At 45.2% G+C, this 15,298-nt stretch overlaps 3 protein-coding genes across 3 annotated transcripts; all 3 read left to right on the forward strand.

Moving 5' to 3' along the window:
• Positions 1-811: 811 nt before the first annotated feature.
• On the forward strand, positions 812-3,017 carry LOC123077772 (peptide-N4-(N-acetyl-beta-glucosaminyl)asparagine amidase A). Its single transcript, XM_044500098.1, has one exon. The coding sequence runs from the start codon at positions 982-984 to the stop codon at positions 2,794-2,796; it is 1,815 nt and encodes a 604-aa protein (XP_044356033.1). The 5' UTR covers positions 812-981; the 3' UTR covers positions 2,797-3,017.
• Positions 3,018-8,668: 5,651 nt separating this feature from the next.
• Positions 8,669-12,024, forward strand: LOC123077774 (F-box/LRR-repeat protein At2g43260). The gene is made up of 3 exons (XM_044500100.1): positions 8,669-8,806; positions 9,411-10,583; positions 11,653-12,024. The coding sequence occupies exons 2-3, from the start codon at positions 9,432-9,434 to the stop codon at positions 11,755-11,757; spliced, it is 1,257 nt and encodes a 418-aa protein (XP_044356035.1). The 5' UTR covers positions 8,669-8,806; positions 9,411-9,431; the 3' UTR covers positions 11,758-12,024.
• LOC123077773 (peptide-N4-(N-acetyl-beta-glucosaminyl)asparagine amidase A) lies at positions 11,659-14,680 on the forward strand. Its single transcript, XM_044500099.1, has 2 exons — positions 11,659-11,907; positions 12,046-14,680. The coding sequence occupies exon 2, from the start codon at positions 12,221-12,223 to the stop codon at positions 13,985-13,987; it is 1,767 nt and encodes a 588-aa protein (XP_044356034.1). The 5' UTR covers positions 11,659-11,907; positions 12,046-12,220; the 3' UTR covers positions 13,988-14,680.
• The last annotated feature ends 618 nt before the right edge of the window (positions 14,681-15,298 follow it).

A 15,298-nucleotide genomic window follows, 5' to 3' on the forward strand; every position in this document is an offset into this window, starting at 1 on the left:
TGCACTCAGATGGATGGAGTGCACTATTAATGGTCATGCACACGTTGTAACTTTGTCTAAAGAATTTCGGTGAAAAGCTTTTCTATGATGGAGTTGCCACAATAGTTTAGACTACCCATAGTGGGAGTAACATAGGTAGTAACATTACATATATCTGGATAAAATAGATGATGTGGCAAGCAATAAATGAAGAAAAAGAGGCATGTGGTAACATAGATAGTTACTACTAGTATGAGTAACATCACACATATCAAGGCAAGATGAGTCTATAGCCTAACAAATGAAGTGTTGCATGTTACCACACATATGTTACTCCCCACTATAGAGGTAGTAACATAGAGTAGTAACACATGTTACTACTCTATGTACTACTCTATGTTACTACCCATTATGGCTACCTTATGTCTCTTCGTGATTCTTATATTACTCATGTTGATCGTAGCCAAAATAAAATTAGTGATAGCATAGCCAAATTTACTCGTGTAGGAGGCAGAACCATGACTTGAATTGGTTCGGGTCCTTAGGATGCTATGGAGCTAGCTACGATTGATTGTATGAACTGCCTCAGTTGAGTAATACATTATTTCACTCGGAAAAAAAAGTCTTAGAAGTGCACTGCAATTACTTGCGTTTGTCGCAGATCCGGATCCGGACGGAGTAGGCTCGTCATCCGCACGTGCACACACGGGAGCATCCAGAATCCAGATCCAGATGCAGCAGGCTCACGTTTCCACGCTGGACACGCGCACGCAACACATAATATTGTAACTTACACGACTCATCAAACATAAAAATCCACACGAAACCCCTTGGTTAGGCCCGCCTCCGACCCAAATCTCCTAGATTACGGCGTAATAACGACGACAACAACCTCTCTTATTATACGCCATCTTTCACCTCGTTTAAACCCCCAGGTTTACTTGCCCGGCTCCACTGCCACCGCCCCGCATCTCGTGCTCCCCGCCCTCCAGCCCAGCAGCCATGGCGTCGCCGGCCGCGGCCGCCTCCAGCCACCTCCACCTCCTCCTCATCGCGCTTCTCTTCCTCCCGTTCGCCGCGGCCGCCGCGCCGCACAGGCACCGCGTCCCGTCCCGCCACCTCGCCTCGCTCAACGCGTCGGCGCCACCAACCACCTTCTTCGAGGTGGACCGCCCGATCCGCCCGCCGCTCGGCAGCGTCGGGCCCTGCTCCGCGCTGCTCCTGTCCCACTCCTTCGGCGAGACCTACGGCCGCCCCCCGGTCACCGCCGCCTACGCGCCGCCCGAGTGCCTCGCCGCCGCGCGCGCCAGGGGCGCGTCGCTCGCACTCGCGGTGCTCGAGTGGACCGCCGACTGCCGCGGCCGCCAGTTCGACCGCATCTTCGGCGTCTGGCTCTCGGGCGCCGAGATCCTCCGCAGCTGCACCGCCGAGCCGCGCGCCACCGGCATTGTCTGGTCCGTCTCCCGCGACGTCACCAGGTACGCGGCCCTCCTCGCGGAGCCCGGCGAGGTCGCGGTGTACCTTGGCAATCTCGTCGACAAGACCTACACGGGCGTCTACCACGTCAACCTCACGCTCCACCTCTACTTCCGCCCTGCGCCGCCGCCGCTCACGCAGCACGCCGATCTGATTGTGCCCATCTCGAGAAGCTTGCCTCTGAACGACGGACCGTGGTTCGCCGTCCAGAATGCCACCGACGTGCAGTCCAAGAGCCTCTCCATTCCATCGAACACCTACCGGGCGGTCCTTGAGGTGTTCGTTTCGTTCCACTCCAGCGATGAGTTCTGGTACACGAACCCTCCCAACGAGTACATTGAGGCCAACAATTTGTCCAGCGTTCCTGGCAATGGTGCTTTTCGGGAGGTTATTGTTAAAGTCGATGACCATGTGGTCGGTGCTGTTTGGCCGTTCACTGTCATCTACACCGGCGGCGTCAACCCGCTTCTCTGGCGGCCAATCACCGGCATTGGCTCATTCAATCTACCTACCTATGACATTGATATCACGCCATTCTTGGGCAAGCTCCTGGACGGCAAGGAGCACGATTTTGGGTTTGCTGTCACCAATGCATTGGATGTGTGGTACATTGATGCCAATTTACATCTGTGGCTGGATCACAAGAGCAAGAAAACAGTCGGGAGCTTGATCGGCTATGATGCACCCGCATTGGCACTGAATTTGGACTCTGGGTTCAGTGGGCTGGATGGTAAGTTCGTCACGGGCGCAAGCCGGCATGTCTCCGCGACCGGGTCGGTGAAATCATCATACGGGGAGGTGACCACAACTTTCTACCAGAGATTCAGCTATGTTAACAGCAATGTGTATACCAACAATGGCACTGTCCAAGTGGTGAACCAAACGATTGATGCAAAGTCTGGTGTTTTTGTCAAGGATACTTCTGCTGTTCTTCTCTCGGAGGAAGTTCACAAGGTGTTTCCGCTGTATGTCTACACTGGAACATCAGACCAGGTGGGCGACGAGTACTCACTGATTTCACTTGTCAAATTGGGCATCAACGAGAAGAGTGTCTTAGGTGGGAAGTTGGGGTTCTCGTACCGCTCTCTGCGGAATGCACAGTCAGCACGCGGCACTATGAAGGTGAAGAAGAATTTGGTGGTTAGTGGACTGGGGAAGACACATCAGGTGTACAAATATGTGGGTACTGATGGATGCTACTTCAGGGATGTGAGCAGTAAGAATTACACTATAATTTCTGACAACTCTGGTGATTCTTGCTCAAAGGGATCGCCATCTAGTGGTGTCAAATTCTCCTCCAATAAAAATCAACCAGCTAGGAAAAGGTTGCTGAAACTGTAACTTGGAATTAAGGTGGGCAACTGAATTATCTATCGTTCAGTTTACTTACTTTGTCTCTTCACTCGAGATTTGTTAGGTTAGATTATCGTTCATGTACTAGGTAAGAATATATGTTTGGAATTATCTCTACAAGCATCCCACTTTGTAAGTCTTCTAGTAGAAGACAACTTTCTCTTCTGGAATGTATATAAATCAATAAAAGTGGCGCTTGGGTTTCAAAATATTCCAAGTAGGAGTAGACGCAATCAAATATTTCTCAACTTGTTAGACGGAGAAGTATAAAGAGACTGGTTTCCTTTTTCCCTGCTCAAGATATGCAATGGGGTTGCTGGCACATGATTGATGTTTTTTTTACGGATGAGTTAAAGACAATATGCCAACTCCGTCTTTTGGGTTCTCTACTTCTTTGTCTGAATAATGTGCTTCCTGTTGAAAAAATAGCGCAATTTAAATGGCCAGCTTTTTTGCTTTTGACAGAAAATTGTTCCACAAAAACAGGACAGAATCCGAAAATTTTCATTAAGAAAAATTGAAACCATAAATTTGTATTGTCGAGTGTCTAAATAACCACCTGCACTTAAAATTGATTTGTTTACTCAGCACTTCTCTAACCACCTAGCATCGTAGTTGGCTCTAATAGAGCATGATTGGTTTGGTGCCATAAATTGCCATGTCATAATTTGGTAAATGTTAAATATTGGCTAGTGATTGGTTGGTTATTATTTTCCATTTTGGCCAAGCTCACAAAAGTTGCCAAGATAAGTTACCGAATGAGTTAAATACATCATGAGTGCCTAAACTTGTTCGTTGCGGTCAATTTAGTGCCTAAACTTGTAAAATACATAAAAGTGATGCTACAACTTGTCGCAAGGTGCATATACGGTGCCTCCGTCTGTATGTCCGTATGCCACCGTATTTGCTCTCGCTGTGGTGTGACAGCTGGCGGCTGGCCCACAGATCAGTGGGTGAGCGTTGCCTGCGCTGGGTGAAATGCGTACGAGTTATTTTTTTGCAGAAAATCCCGTGAGATTTAATTAAAGTCAGAAATAAGGCATTAAAAAATGCTCCCTCCGTTCTAAAATAGATGACTCAACTTTGTACTAAAAGAGTCATCTATTATGGAACGGAGGGAGTATACTGCATCATCGAATTGGTTTCGACCCTGGGACCTCCACGTTAAATAGCACGCTGCAATTTCCATTATAATTTTTCAAGTTACTGTTTGGTTTTTACAATATATTTTAAATGTCCAATATACAAATATGCGACTGTGGTCTATTAAAATATTTATTCTATTTTTATTATTTGTAGTTCGAAGAGGTAAAATGAACTATTTGTAAAATTTATGTGGATTTAAAATGTTCAACGTACATTATGAAATATTGCCTAATTTTTTTGTATCTTCATTCAGGACCACAAGTACGGAGAATTATTTTGTATCTTCATTGTATTTTTAGAATATATAACTATGAAAAAATCAACAAAGTTGTATTTTGAAAATTGTTCAATACGTATTAAAAATGATTGTGTAAAAACAATAAATTCTATAAATGGGTTAAAACATATTAAACGTGTTTGTAGAAATGTAAGAATAATTTTACACAATAATTATTTTAATACATATCAAACATTTTATGAAATAGATGTTGTAATTTTTTTTAATGCGTGACGGGCATTTTTCAAATACACGTTTACAATTTCTTAATACAAGTGAGAATTTTCCAAAAATATCTTGCTTTTTAGAAAAATGCACTAACACTTTTTTAAGTTGATGGCAGGTAATATGTTGAGTTGTTCTCTTTTTTTCAAACGTGAGAATTTCTTAATAATTTTTGAAATTTTCTGCAAGTCAACCTTTTTCTTTTTTATTTCTCTTTATTATTTCGTCTGATATCCCTAATAAATAGTACTGTATCTGGGTATTGTGTAGATAACTATTCTTGGCTTATTGGTTAGCACATGTGCACGTTGTGCGTGAGGTAATGAATTCGAACCCTGCCGGTGGGCTATTTTTTAATTATACTCTATTTTATCCCACATGCTGATATGCGGGGCCTAAATCTGACAGGTGAGATCAATGCAGCTTGGCATATTTAAATAAAATATCAGAAGCTTTTTGTGAAAATTATTTAAAGTACAAGGAATTTTTTGTAAAACAACCAGCCCACTCCTCTCACAGGAATTGACATGTGGGTCGATGCCATGTTGGCCCACCATGTGGGCTGTGCATATGCCCGGATACGGACGGAGGAACCGTATTTGAACGTTTGGACAAGTTACGGCACTAGTCATGTATTTTACAAGTTTAGGCATCAAAGTGATCGCATCGGACATGTTGAGGCACCCATGGTGTATTTAACTCTTACCGAATCTTGGTAACTTTTAATTTTAATTACCAAATGTTGCCTTGTCAAATGTTGCACTAAACCAATTAGGCTCATACTCCTCTGTTCCAAAATATATGAAGTATTCCGTTTGTCCTAAGTCAAACTTCTTTAAGTTGACCAAGTCTATAGAAAAATATTCCTATGCCTACAACATCAAATTAGTATCATTGTATTCTTTATATAATATACTTTCATGCTATGTACCCCCTCCATAAAGAAATATAAGAGCGTTTAGATCACTAAAACTAAATGCTCTTATATTTGTTTACAGAGGGAGTATATAATTATGGGCTTGTACTGATTCTATAAATCACATGTTCAGCCAAATAATGAAGACAACAGTTTTTCTCTCTCTGAGGACGCATGAAGACGACATATGGACCATGAGTCCATGAGAACTGAAAAACGAGGCCTCATTTTTCTTTTGTGAAAAAATAGGAGGCCCATGTTGAAAACTAGTGAAAAACAAATGTAATGCAGAGCCCAAGGATACAAACCAAACCAAACCAAAGGCCCAGTTAGGTCGGCCCAAATTAAGTAAGACAGTCGACTCGGCGACGGCGGTCGGCAGTCTCCCCTCTCTGCTCGCCAGCCAGTCGCCGCCTCCGGCCTCGTTGCCACCCACCCGCTCCGGCCGCACCCCTGCGCACCTCACCAGCGTTGCCTCCCGATTGGGTTCGGGCAAGCCAGTTTCCGCTCGCCACCTCCGATCTCGTCGCCGTCCATCCGTTCCGGCCGCACGCCTGCGCACCTCACCAGCGTTCGCCTCCGTGGTAACGACCCTTCCCTCTCCCCACGGCAATACCTTATCTACGCTCAAGCCCCATCTCTGAGACGCCACCAGGTGGCTGATTCGCTGGCTTGGATCTAGTCTAGGTTTTAATTAGCTTGGGTAACCCTAGACGTGTGCAACGACATTCGTACTAGTAATTTCGTAGCCGCGTAATCATAGTAAGGGAACTACGTGATGTGACGACCCGTGTCATTATTACTATAGATAATGACACTAGTCCTTGGATTATTTCTTGACAAAATCTTGTTTTGTCAAATAATAATCCATGTCAGAGATATGCAACAGGGAAATAGCTAGAGATGGTCATTTATAGTACAATACCTTGCCACACAGGGCTAAAAGTCTCAGGTAGGCTTCTCACATGTTTGCCAAATTATTACATTTCCTAACACCGGAGTTCCAACTAGCCGTACTAGATAGATGATGATAAAATAGTTTCTGGATTACATAGCTAGATCATAGTTACTTATTCATCCCAACCCCCATATGTGGCATCCAGATCGTACATAGCACTAGATGGATCCACATCTAGGTCCCCTGTGTAGTTGTATCCATCACCATTGCTCTCCTCATTTGGTCCAGTAGGATTCTCATACAAGCTTTGCTCTAAGAAAAAGATGATTAATAGCAAGAGTGAGTACAAAGTACTCAACAAGCTCAAATAGCAAAATGCAACACTCATGATGGCTCAATATAAATCAACAAGTCCTACCTCAACTCAACACCTTTCAAAATAAACATTTGTTGCAGAAGTTCATTTCAATTTATAAAAGCTATCAAACACTCATACTGCGAGATAGACCACCAATAGGTCCCCGTAGTCTCCAATCCACGAGACTGGCATGAATTCATGTTTTACTTTAACTCTGCTGACTTTGTATCACTTTACCCATAGAGCTCGAAACCATAATTGCCATCTGCATTTCCTTAGATGCGAGACATGGTTCAGAACCTAAGCTTTTTTCCCATTTGTATATTATATCTCCACCCGGCTAGTGGTCACTAGCCGTTGTGTCGGGTTTTCGGAACCCGCACTCCACCAACGCTTAATATATAGAGCGCTTGCTAATGCACCCATCCGGCATTAGCGTGGGAACTCATCGCCCATCCTACTACTACTTACCCATGTGGAGAGTATAATAACTTGATGGTATTGGGCTCAACTCGTCTTAGACGAGACCATGGTTGATACGTTGTAGTACGGCGCATAAAATGAGTGAAAGTTATTTAATCTTAATATACTAGCCATATGTAGAGGGCCCCACCTTCCAGTATGTCCATCCAGGGCACCCTCTACCCACCAAATAATTATAAAAATAAATCAATCAATGAATTAGCTGCTCCATCAGCTAACCCAACTCTTTGTCAACAGTCACTCCACACAATTTATTACCAAAACATTTTATGCAAGTTGATGATAAGATAGTAGAGAATAGTGTTTTTTTTCTTTAGAAAAACAGTTCTACTCAGCATGATCGAGGAGAGCTTGCCTGAGTTTTCGTACTCAGATCCGGACTCGATCTGCTTCTGTAGCGCCTCCTTCTCCGGACTATACTCGCTTCCTGCAGTTCGGCAAATATATATATTTCGAGACTAAGTCGAGTGAATACTAGGGAAATAAATATATATACGTCGGTGCAGTGTGGTCATCCTACAGTCAAATATTATTATACCAGATATTTGATATGCATCAGTGTATTGTGTACTGGGTAGCTAGCATTATTGAGATGGCATCTAACTAGCTAATTAGTACTAATATCCTGAGAGTGTACGTGACATTTCAGCTTAGGCTAAGTGGCTCTTTCTCTCTCCTAGTACTAGTACTAGTACAAGTTCTGAACCGAACGAGCAGTCCAGTTGTATTAGTCAGTAGCACACGCTGATGCCCTCCTCTGGTTCCTCTGCTCCTTGCCCAGATCGATGGCGCCACCAGCGACGGGAAAGATGCCGCTGCAAGATCCTCCACACTCTCTCTCCCCTGATGTGAATCCCCATATTATCCCATGAATTTCAGCCTCAACTCTCTAATCCCCCTGTGTGTGTGTTCTTTTTGGCTTGCAGGTCAAACCCTATTGGGGATGTGATTCCCCCGCTCCAGATTGAAGTGGTCGGCGTTGGTGGCCGCCGTGATGCTGGATGGTGCAGGTCAGACCTCCAGTGCGTGGCCATGGAGCAGATCGAACATATGTGCAGGTTAGTGGTGCCCTTGTTCCTCTCCCTATTTTTTTTTATGCTCAAGTTCTCAGATTTAGTAAATTAATTTAGTCTCATGTGCATGTGTGTGTACTGAACAAGTTCCTCCTGTGCAAGACGTTTGTGTACTGATGATGTACATTATCTTGCTCCATTTTATTTTACTTGATTAAGGCATTATCCATGTTTTTTTTACTGTTGATTTCAAGAACTGAGTTCAATGCTACTACTGTGATTTTTGTGCATCTGTGAAGAACTAGCGAGAAATATTGAATGTGCTACTGTGCAAAATTTCTTTCTATATGTGAGAACTAGAAGATGGCAAGAAGAACTCACCTTTCTTCCTTTGCCCTCTCTGCTGGCCCTACTCCAGCTGCTCCTACGTTCAGACTCCACCCCTCTAGGCTAGCTTCTAGCTCCAGCCTGTCCCCTTCGGTCTACTGCTGATTGCTCATGTCACCATCCTCACTTGTTGTTCTTGGATCTTTGTTGGTTGCAGGTAGAGAGATGAAGACAGTGGGGGGAAGACAAGCTGCTGGTTTGGCTATTTGGGGAAGAATGGAGACGTGTGAAGTCTTTGCAATGGCTTGCTCTGCTCTCTCTTCTTTTGATATCAGAAAACCATCTTCCTTGGCTGGTATGGCTGCCCATCCCCTTCTCCATTGTTCTCACAGGTGCTAGCTTCTAATTGGCTGAAGGTTGAAGCCCATACATAGACTATACTGTTGACCCATTGACTATTAATCTATTGTGCACGTGAGAGTGGTGGTCAGTGTGTGTCTCAAATGTGTCCTGCTATTCTGGTTGACCCAGAGATATTTTTGGGTTTGTCTAAGTTTGGTGTGGCATTGTTGTATAGATTAGCATAGTCTGGTCTCCCTACATTTTCTTTTTCCAAAGATTTGTAATACACTTGTACAGCTGTACTGTTGGAGGTGTATATATATTTATTTATATATTTATATTTATATATATATTTGACTGATTATGCTTGTTGAAGAAATCTGAGATGGATTTGCTTAATACATCCTACTTAATTATCTAGTTAAGGGTGGAATTACTATGTGGAAAAAAATACGGGTCGTTACACGTGAGGCACAAGATTGGTGAATAGTAGAATGAAAATCAAAAGAAAATCCCCACTTGATGCGTACCTGTAGTCTCTATGTGCATATTTGGGTGTTCTTGCTCGACTGATTACTGAGCAACATAATAAGCGTACTCCCCTGCTGTTGTTGCAGACAAAGTGTGACGCCTCAGTGATGCCGCCAAAGGTGTCCGTCGCCGCCTCAAACGATGGCGCGCTGCCTGAAGACATGTTGCGTCACATCCTCGTGTGCCTCCCCACGAAGGCGGTGTGCCTCTTCCGAGCGGTTTGCCAATCCTGGAGGTCCCTCCTCTCGGATCCGCTCTTCGTTGCAGCCCACAAGTCCTGTCACCCTGGTCCACTAATCGTCACATGTAACTGTGAGATGTTTGAAAGAGGCACCATTAACTTATTGGACTTGTCTGGCCATGTCGTTAAGCGGATAGCCACCACCATGAAGGATGCCAGGATGGTGCGCACACGCCGCCTGGACCTTATTTGTGTCACCGGACGTAAGGGCTGCCATGTGATCAACCCTGCCACGGGTGATACCTTTGCATTGCCCAGTCGCCGCGCAAAGGAGCATGCACATGTGCAACATTTCTTCCCACAATCGTTTGACTTTGGACAGGTTGTCTCCACGGGAGAATACAAGGCCCTACGCTGTGTTAGCATAGATAATTCCGATCATGAGTCCAGCCCGATGCTCTGTGAGGTCATCACCCTTGATGATGGTCGCCATGCAAGATGGAGGGGAAAACAGGGCCCTCCGGCCCCTGTCACAAGTAACCATAACAGAAGTATTGTTGTCAATGGAGTAGTTTATTTCTTGTTGGATTTTCTATACAAACGTTTCACATTTTCTGGGGCCCGTGTGAAACCGGGTAGCATGGCTTTGTTCAACCTTGAGACAGAGGAGTGGATGGGGATTGTCCAAGGTCCAACTCCAGTGCGCAGCTTTGTTAAGGACAGCAGTGGCAGGTGCGGTTACTTTAGTCTATACTCGGATCTATCACTGGCAAATTTGGATGGGTTCCTAGTCATGGCACACAATCCTGAAGGTTGCTCTTTGGACTTATGGTTTTTGATGGATATTGAGAAATGTCTCTGGAATAAAAGGTACAGCTTGGATTTCCAGCCTGAAAATCTCTTTGCTCAACCCTTGGAAATTCTAAATGACGGGAAGATAATCCTGTCTGCATCAGGATCACTAAGACTATATAACCCAATTACCAAGACTTACATTGATTTTGGGATGAGAAATTCCACATCAGTTGGTACTTACACTGGAAGTCTGTTGTCTTCAGAGAGCACCTTCACTTCTGAGGCGAGTGTTATCCTCATGTGCTTGTGATTTTTTATATGTTGTCCTGTCCTTAGTATTATTTGCTTTTATTCTTGTATCATGAGATAAGTTTCTAGGCGATGTAAGGAACATTTATTAGGGATTAAAGAATTGTGGATGCATTTTTAGGAAAAGTAATTGTTGTAGTGTCATAGGTGTGATGCACAACATTAGTATATGAATTTCTCTATATCTGTGGTCATGTTTTGAATCAGTTTCTCCTATCAAGCTGTGCAGTTTTGGCACCCGCAGATGATGATCCCTTCCTTTTTGAGAATGGAAATTATTGTCACATTAATTTAGATTGCTGATGCTTTCTTAGGTTTTATTCAAAGGTCCACCAGTGAGAGAATATCACATCTAACAAGTTTTTTTTCTAGAGTTGTGTGTCAAAGCACTCTCAACACAAAAGAAAAAGAGTCAGGAAACTGAGGGTCTGATTCACAATGGTCGCTACAAACATATTTACAGCACCAGTGTTCAGACTTGTCCAGTTTACTTTTGTGTCTGTTCATCCTATTTAGGCTTTACTGGTTAATTATGTTATACTCCCTCTGTTCCTAAATATTTTTCTTTTTAGAGATTTCAAATGGACTACCACATATGGATGTATATAGACATATTTTAGAGTGTAGATTCACTCATTTAGCTCCGTATGTAGTCACTTGTTGAAATCTCTAGAAAGACAAATATTTAGGAACGGAGGAAGTAGATTGACAGGTTACCTACATTTTATGTTCGTCTAGCTTGTGTACTTTTTTCTTCTCCAAATAGTTTGTCTACTCTTAGTGGCACATACACATACATATTTTGTCCAATGAATTAAAATAAACTGCCAGCAATGTTTGATTGGTAGATTGTCTACTCTACTATTTCATCTTCATGTCACATGTAGATTGGTAATGACATATCAAGAATGTATGATGCTGATGCTGTGATTTTCATAAGATGCATAATTTTTCCAAATCTGTAGTTGTGTGGGAGGTTAACTCACTGGCAGTATATATATTGGGTTTGATTGAAGTTCTGATGCGTGCCTTTGTTCTTGCAGGCTGAACGTTGCACTACCTGTGGCTGCTATTTCACCCTCGAAGCCGGCCAACATGATGTAACCTGTCAAGATTGTATGTATGAAGCCATGTTTGCACGACGGTGACCTTCCCGGGCATCTTTTCACTAACGGCCCGTATTGGCTTTATGTGTATGTGAACGGCGCTGCACACCATTTTTGCATTTGGAGGGCTGCCGGCGTAACTGGACATCCATTAGGCTTTCACCAATTACCAATGCCAATAGACAATTTCAAGTATGATCCAACAGATTGTGTTCTCATATGTCAGCCTAGTTGGGTCTTAGAGAACACTGTTGCTAGCCTGTTTTCTTCTTCTTGATGAAGTTATGCAAGAAAATATGCTTTGACTGATCTTGTGATTTCCTGATGCAGTGTCAATATGGCCTAGGGCCTGACATGTGGGCCTGAAACTAGTGGCACCACCTAGGGGCCTGACATGTGGGCCCAATCGTGAGAAGGGGTAGATTGGTGGATTTTGGCTCAACAGTGTTGACAATTGTTTAAACCAGCTCCACTCCCACTCCACCCACTCCCTCCAGCTCCAGCCATGGCATCGCGGACCACCAGCCCCTGCCTGATCTTCCTCCTGGCGCTCCTTCTCCCCCTCGCCGCGGTCGCCGTGCCGCGCAGACACCGCTTTCCGTCGCTCCAGCTCGCCCCGGTCAACGCCTCGGAGCCACCCACCACTTTCTTCGAGGTGGACCGCCCGATCCAGCCGCCGCGCGGCAGCGTCGGGCCCTGCTCCGCTCTGCTCCTCTCCGACTCCTTCGGCTACACCTACGGCCGTCCTCCGGCCACCGCCGCCTACGTGCCGCCCGAGTGCCTCGCCGCCGCGCGCGCCCGGGGCGGGTCGCTCGCGCTCGCGGTGCTCGAGTGGAGCGCCGACTGCCGCGGCCGCCAGTTCGACCGCATCTTCGGCGTCTGGCTCTCCGGCGCCGAGCTCCTCCGCAGCTGCACCGCCGAGCCGCGCCCCGACGGCATCCTCTGGTCGGTCTCCCGCGACGTCACGAGGTACGCCGCCCTTCTCTCCGAGCCTGGCGAGGTCGCGGTGTACCTTGGCAACATCGTCGACAGCACGTACACCGGCGTCTACCACGCCAACCTCACCCTCCATCTTTACTTCCACTCCACAACGCCGTCACCGCCGCCGCTGCCGCACGCCGATTTGATCCTGCCCATCTCGAGGAGCCTACCTCTGAACGACGGGCAGTGGTTCGCCATCCAGAATTCCGCCGATGTGCAGTCGAGGAAGCTCGCCATTCCGTCGAACACCTACAGGGCGGTCCTTGAGGTGTTCGTTTCGTTCCACTCCAGTGATGAGTTCTGGTACACCAACCCTCCCAACGAGTACATTGAGGCCAACAATTTGTCCAGCGTCCCTGGCAATGGTGCGTTTCGGGAGGTTATTGTTAAAGTCGATGACAATGTGGTCGGTGCTGTTTGGCCGTTCACTGTTATCTACACCGGCGGTGTCAACCCGCTTCTCTGGCGGCCAATCACCGGCATTGGCTCATTCAACCTACCTACCTATGACATTGATATCACGCCTTTCTTGGGCAAGCTCATGGATGGCAAGGAGCACAATTTTGGGTTTGCTGTGACCAATGCATTGGATATGTGGTACATTGATGCCAATTTACATCTGTGGTTGGATCACAAGAGCAAGAAGACAGTTGGGAGCTTGATCAGCTATGATGCAGCGTCGTCGGCAAATGTGGACTCGCAGTTCAGCGGGCTGGACGGGCGGTTCGTGACGAGCGCAAGCCGGCATGTCTCCGCCACCGGGTGGGTGGAATCGTCGCACGGAAAGGTCATGACAACTTTCTACCAGAGATTCAACTACAAAAACAGCAATGTGTATAGCAAGAACGGCAGTGAGCAAGTGGTGAACCAAACGATCGATGCCAAGTCAGGTGTTTCCACCACAAACGGCGCCGTGCTGCTCTCGGAAGAAGTTCACCAGGTCTTCCCACTCTATCTTTTCTCTGGGACCTCAGATGAAGTGGGTGATGAGTACTCGCTGGTTTCAGCTATCAAATTGAGCATCAATGAGAAGAGGGGCTCTGGTGCGGAGCAAGGCTTCTCCTACAGCTCTCTGCGGAATGCGCAGTCGGCACGCGGTAGTATGAGGGTGAAGGGGAATTTGGTGACTTCTGGGTCTGGTGAGAACCATCAGGTGTATAAATATGTGGGTACCGATGGATGCTACTCCAGAGATGTGAGCAGCAAGAACTACACTATCGTTTTCGACCACTCTGATGACTCGTGCTTAAAGGGATCACAAGTTAAAGGCTCCAGATTCCCCTCCAGTTAGTTTAGACGATCCGTTGATCGAACTGTACTGCAAGTTAGAGAATAAGATTTGCATAGTTTATCCTGTGCCTCGTGTGGTAGGTAGAAATCTTGGAAAATTCAATTTAAACTCACTGTTTTCGAATGTATCAGTGACACTTTTAATTTGGTTTGAAATGATTCTGCTCCGCACAGGTTATGATTATCATTGACACTTTTAGTACTTAATATAATCAAGCTTCTGTCATTATTACTGATTACATTATTTTCTGCATGTTCACAAGCATCTGATTGGATCTCGTTTTGGCGTTGCTGCGTCTGTTCCAATCTCCAACTCAATCGCTCATCGCTGGAGAATGGAGATCGATTTACTGTCACAAAAAAGAAGCCCTAGCCCCTCGAAAAGATCTCTTGAGTGACACCGGGAAGAAGAAAGCGTGCTCACAAGATGGGTGTTGCAATATGCAGTGCTGGAGATGTTCTTCCAGTTCATTCATAAAAAAGATGTTCATATCTCCTGAGCAGTGGTGCAACGCTATGGGTGGAGGCGGAGGCAACTAATTGCTCACATTGGAAAACGAAGTGCTACTGCTCCATTGATGTAGTGGTTTTCCAGCTAGCTTCTTTCTTTCTGAGCCTTTCAAGTTCCTTTTGTACAGAACGAAACTTCTGTTTGCCGCACGTTCTTCGCTGATCTCACTTATTTTTTTGGTCACTGAGCTCACTGTTGTCTTCAGCAATTGAAGCTTCCGCTGGAGATTTGGCGGCTTTGTCAGTCGAAATTCCAGGCAGCACCAACTCATGCAGCGAAGGATGGTTATTTTTTCCCACACCAACTCGTAGCCCCCTCTCCTTGGATTATGTTCTTCTGACTCTTGACTGCTAGGATTAAGTTTGTTTTTTAGGGAAACAGCAGGCCTCTGCTGCGTATTTTCATTGATTTTTTTTAAGTACAAAGAGTCTATACGGAAAAAGGAAAGAAGTATCTATACAGCAGCAGGACTAACATCCTGCAAAAAAGGCCCTAGAAAAAAGCAAGAGGAAAAGATACACACAACATGTACAGGTTAACTACAGAAAGTCATCTGAATGCATCGACCCAATCCTGGAAGCCTGCATATTCTTTTTCTGATAGCCCTGTGAGTAAGCCAGTGTACCTCTTCCTTGAAAGCTTTCCTGCACGAGTATAACTTTCTTTTTTTGGAAAAGAAGGATGACCTCAGCCATATATATTATTAATTACATTATAAAGTAATACATCAATACATGCAGGAGTATAAGCTGGGAGTGCTGCCTTCGAAAATATAATTATTTCTTGTGATCCAAATTGCCC

Source organism: Triticum aestivum, chromosome 3D (genome assembly GCF_018294505.1).
Source record: "Triticum aestivum cultivar Chinese Spring chromosome 3D, IWGSC CS RefSeq v2.1, whole genome shotgun sequence".
Taxonomy (NCBI): Eukaryota; Viridiplantae; Streptophyta; class Magnoliopsida; order Poales; family Poaceae; genus Triticum; species Triticum aestivum.

Coding starts and splice junctions, on each gene's coding strand:
- LOC123077774 (XM_044500100.1), top strand. CDS start 9,432: ATGCCGCCAAAGGTGTCCGTCGCCGCCTCAAACGATGGCGCGCTGCCT. Junction 10,584..11,652: donor AGAGCACCTTCACTTCTGAG/GCGAGTGTTATC, acceptor TTGTTCTTGCAG/GCTGAACGTTGCACTACCTG.
- LOC123077773 (XM_044500099.1), top strand. CDS start 12,221: ATGGCATCGCGGACCACCAGCCCCTGCCTGATCTTCCTCCTGGCGCTC.
- LOC123077772 (XM_044500098.1), top strand. CDS start 982: ATGGCGTCGCCGGCCGCGGCCGCCTCCAGCCACCTCCACCTCCTCCTC.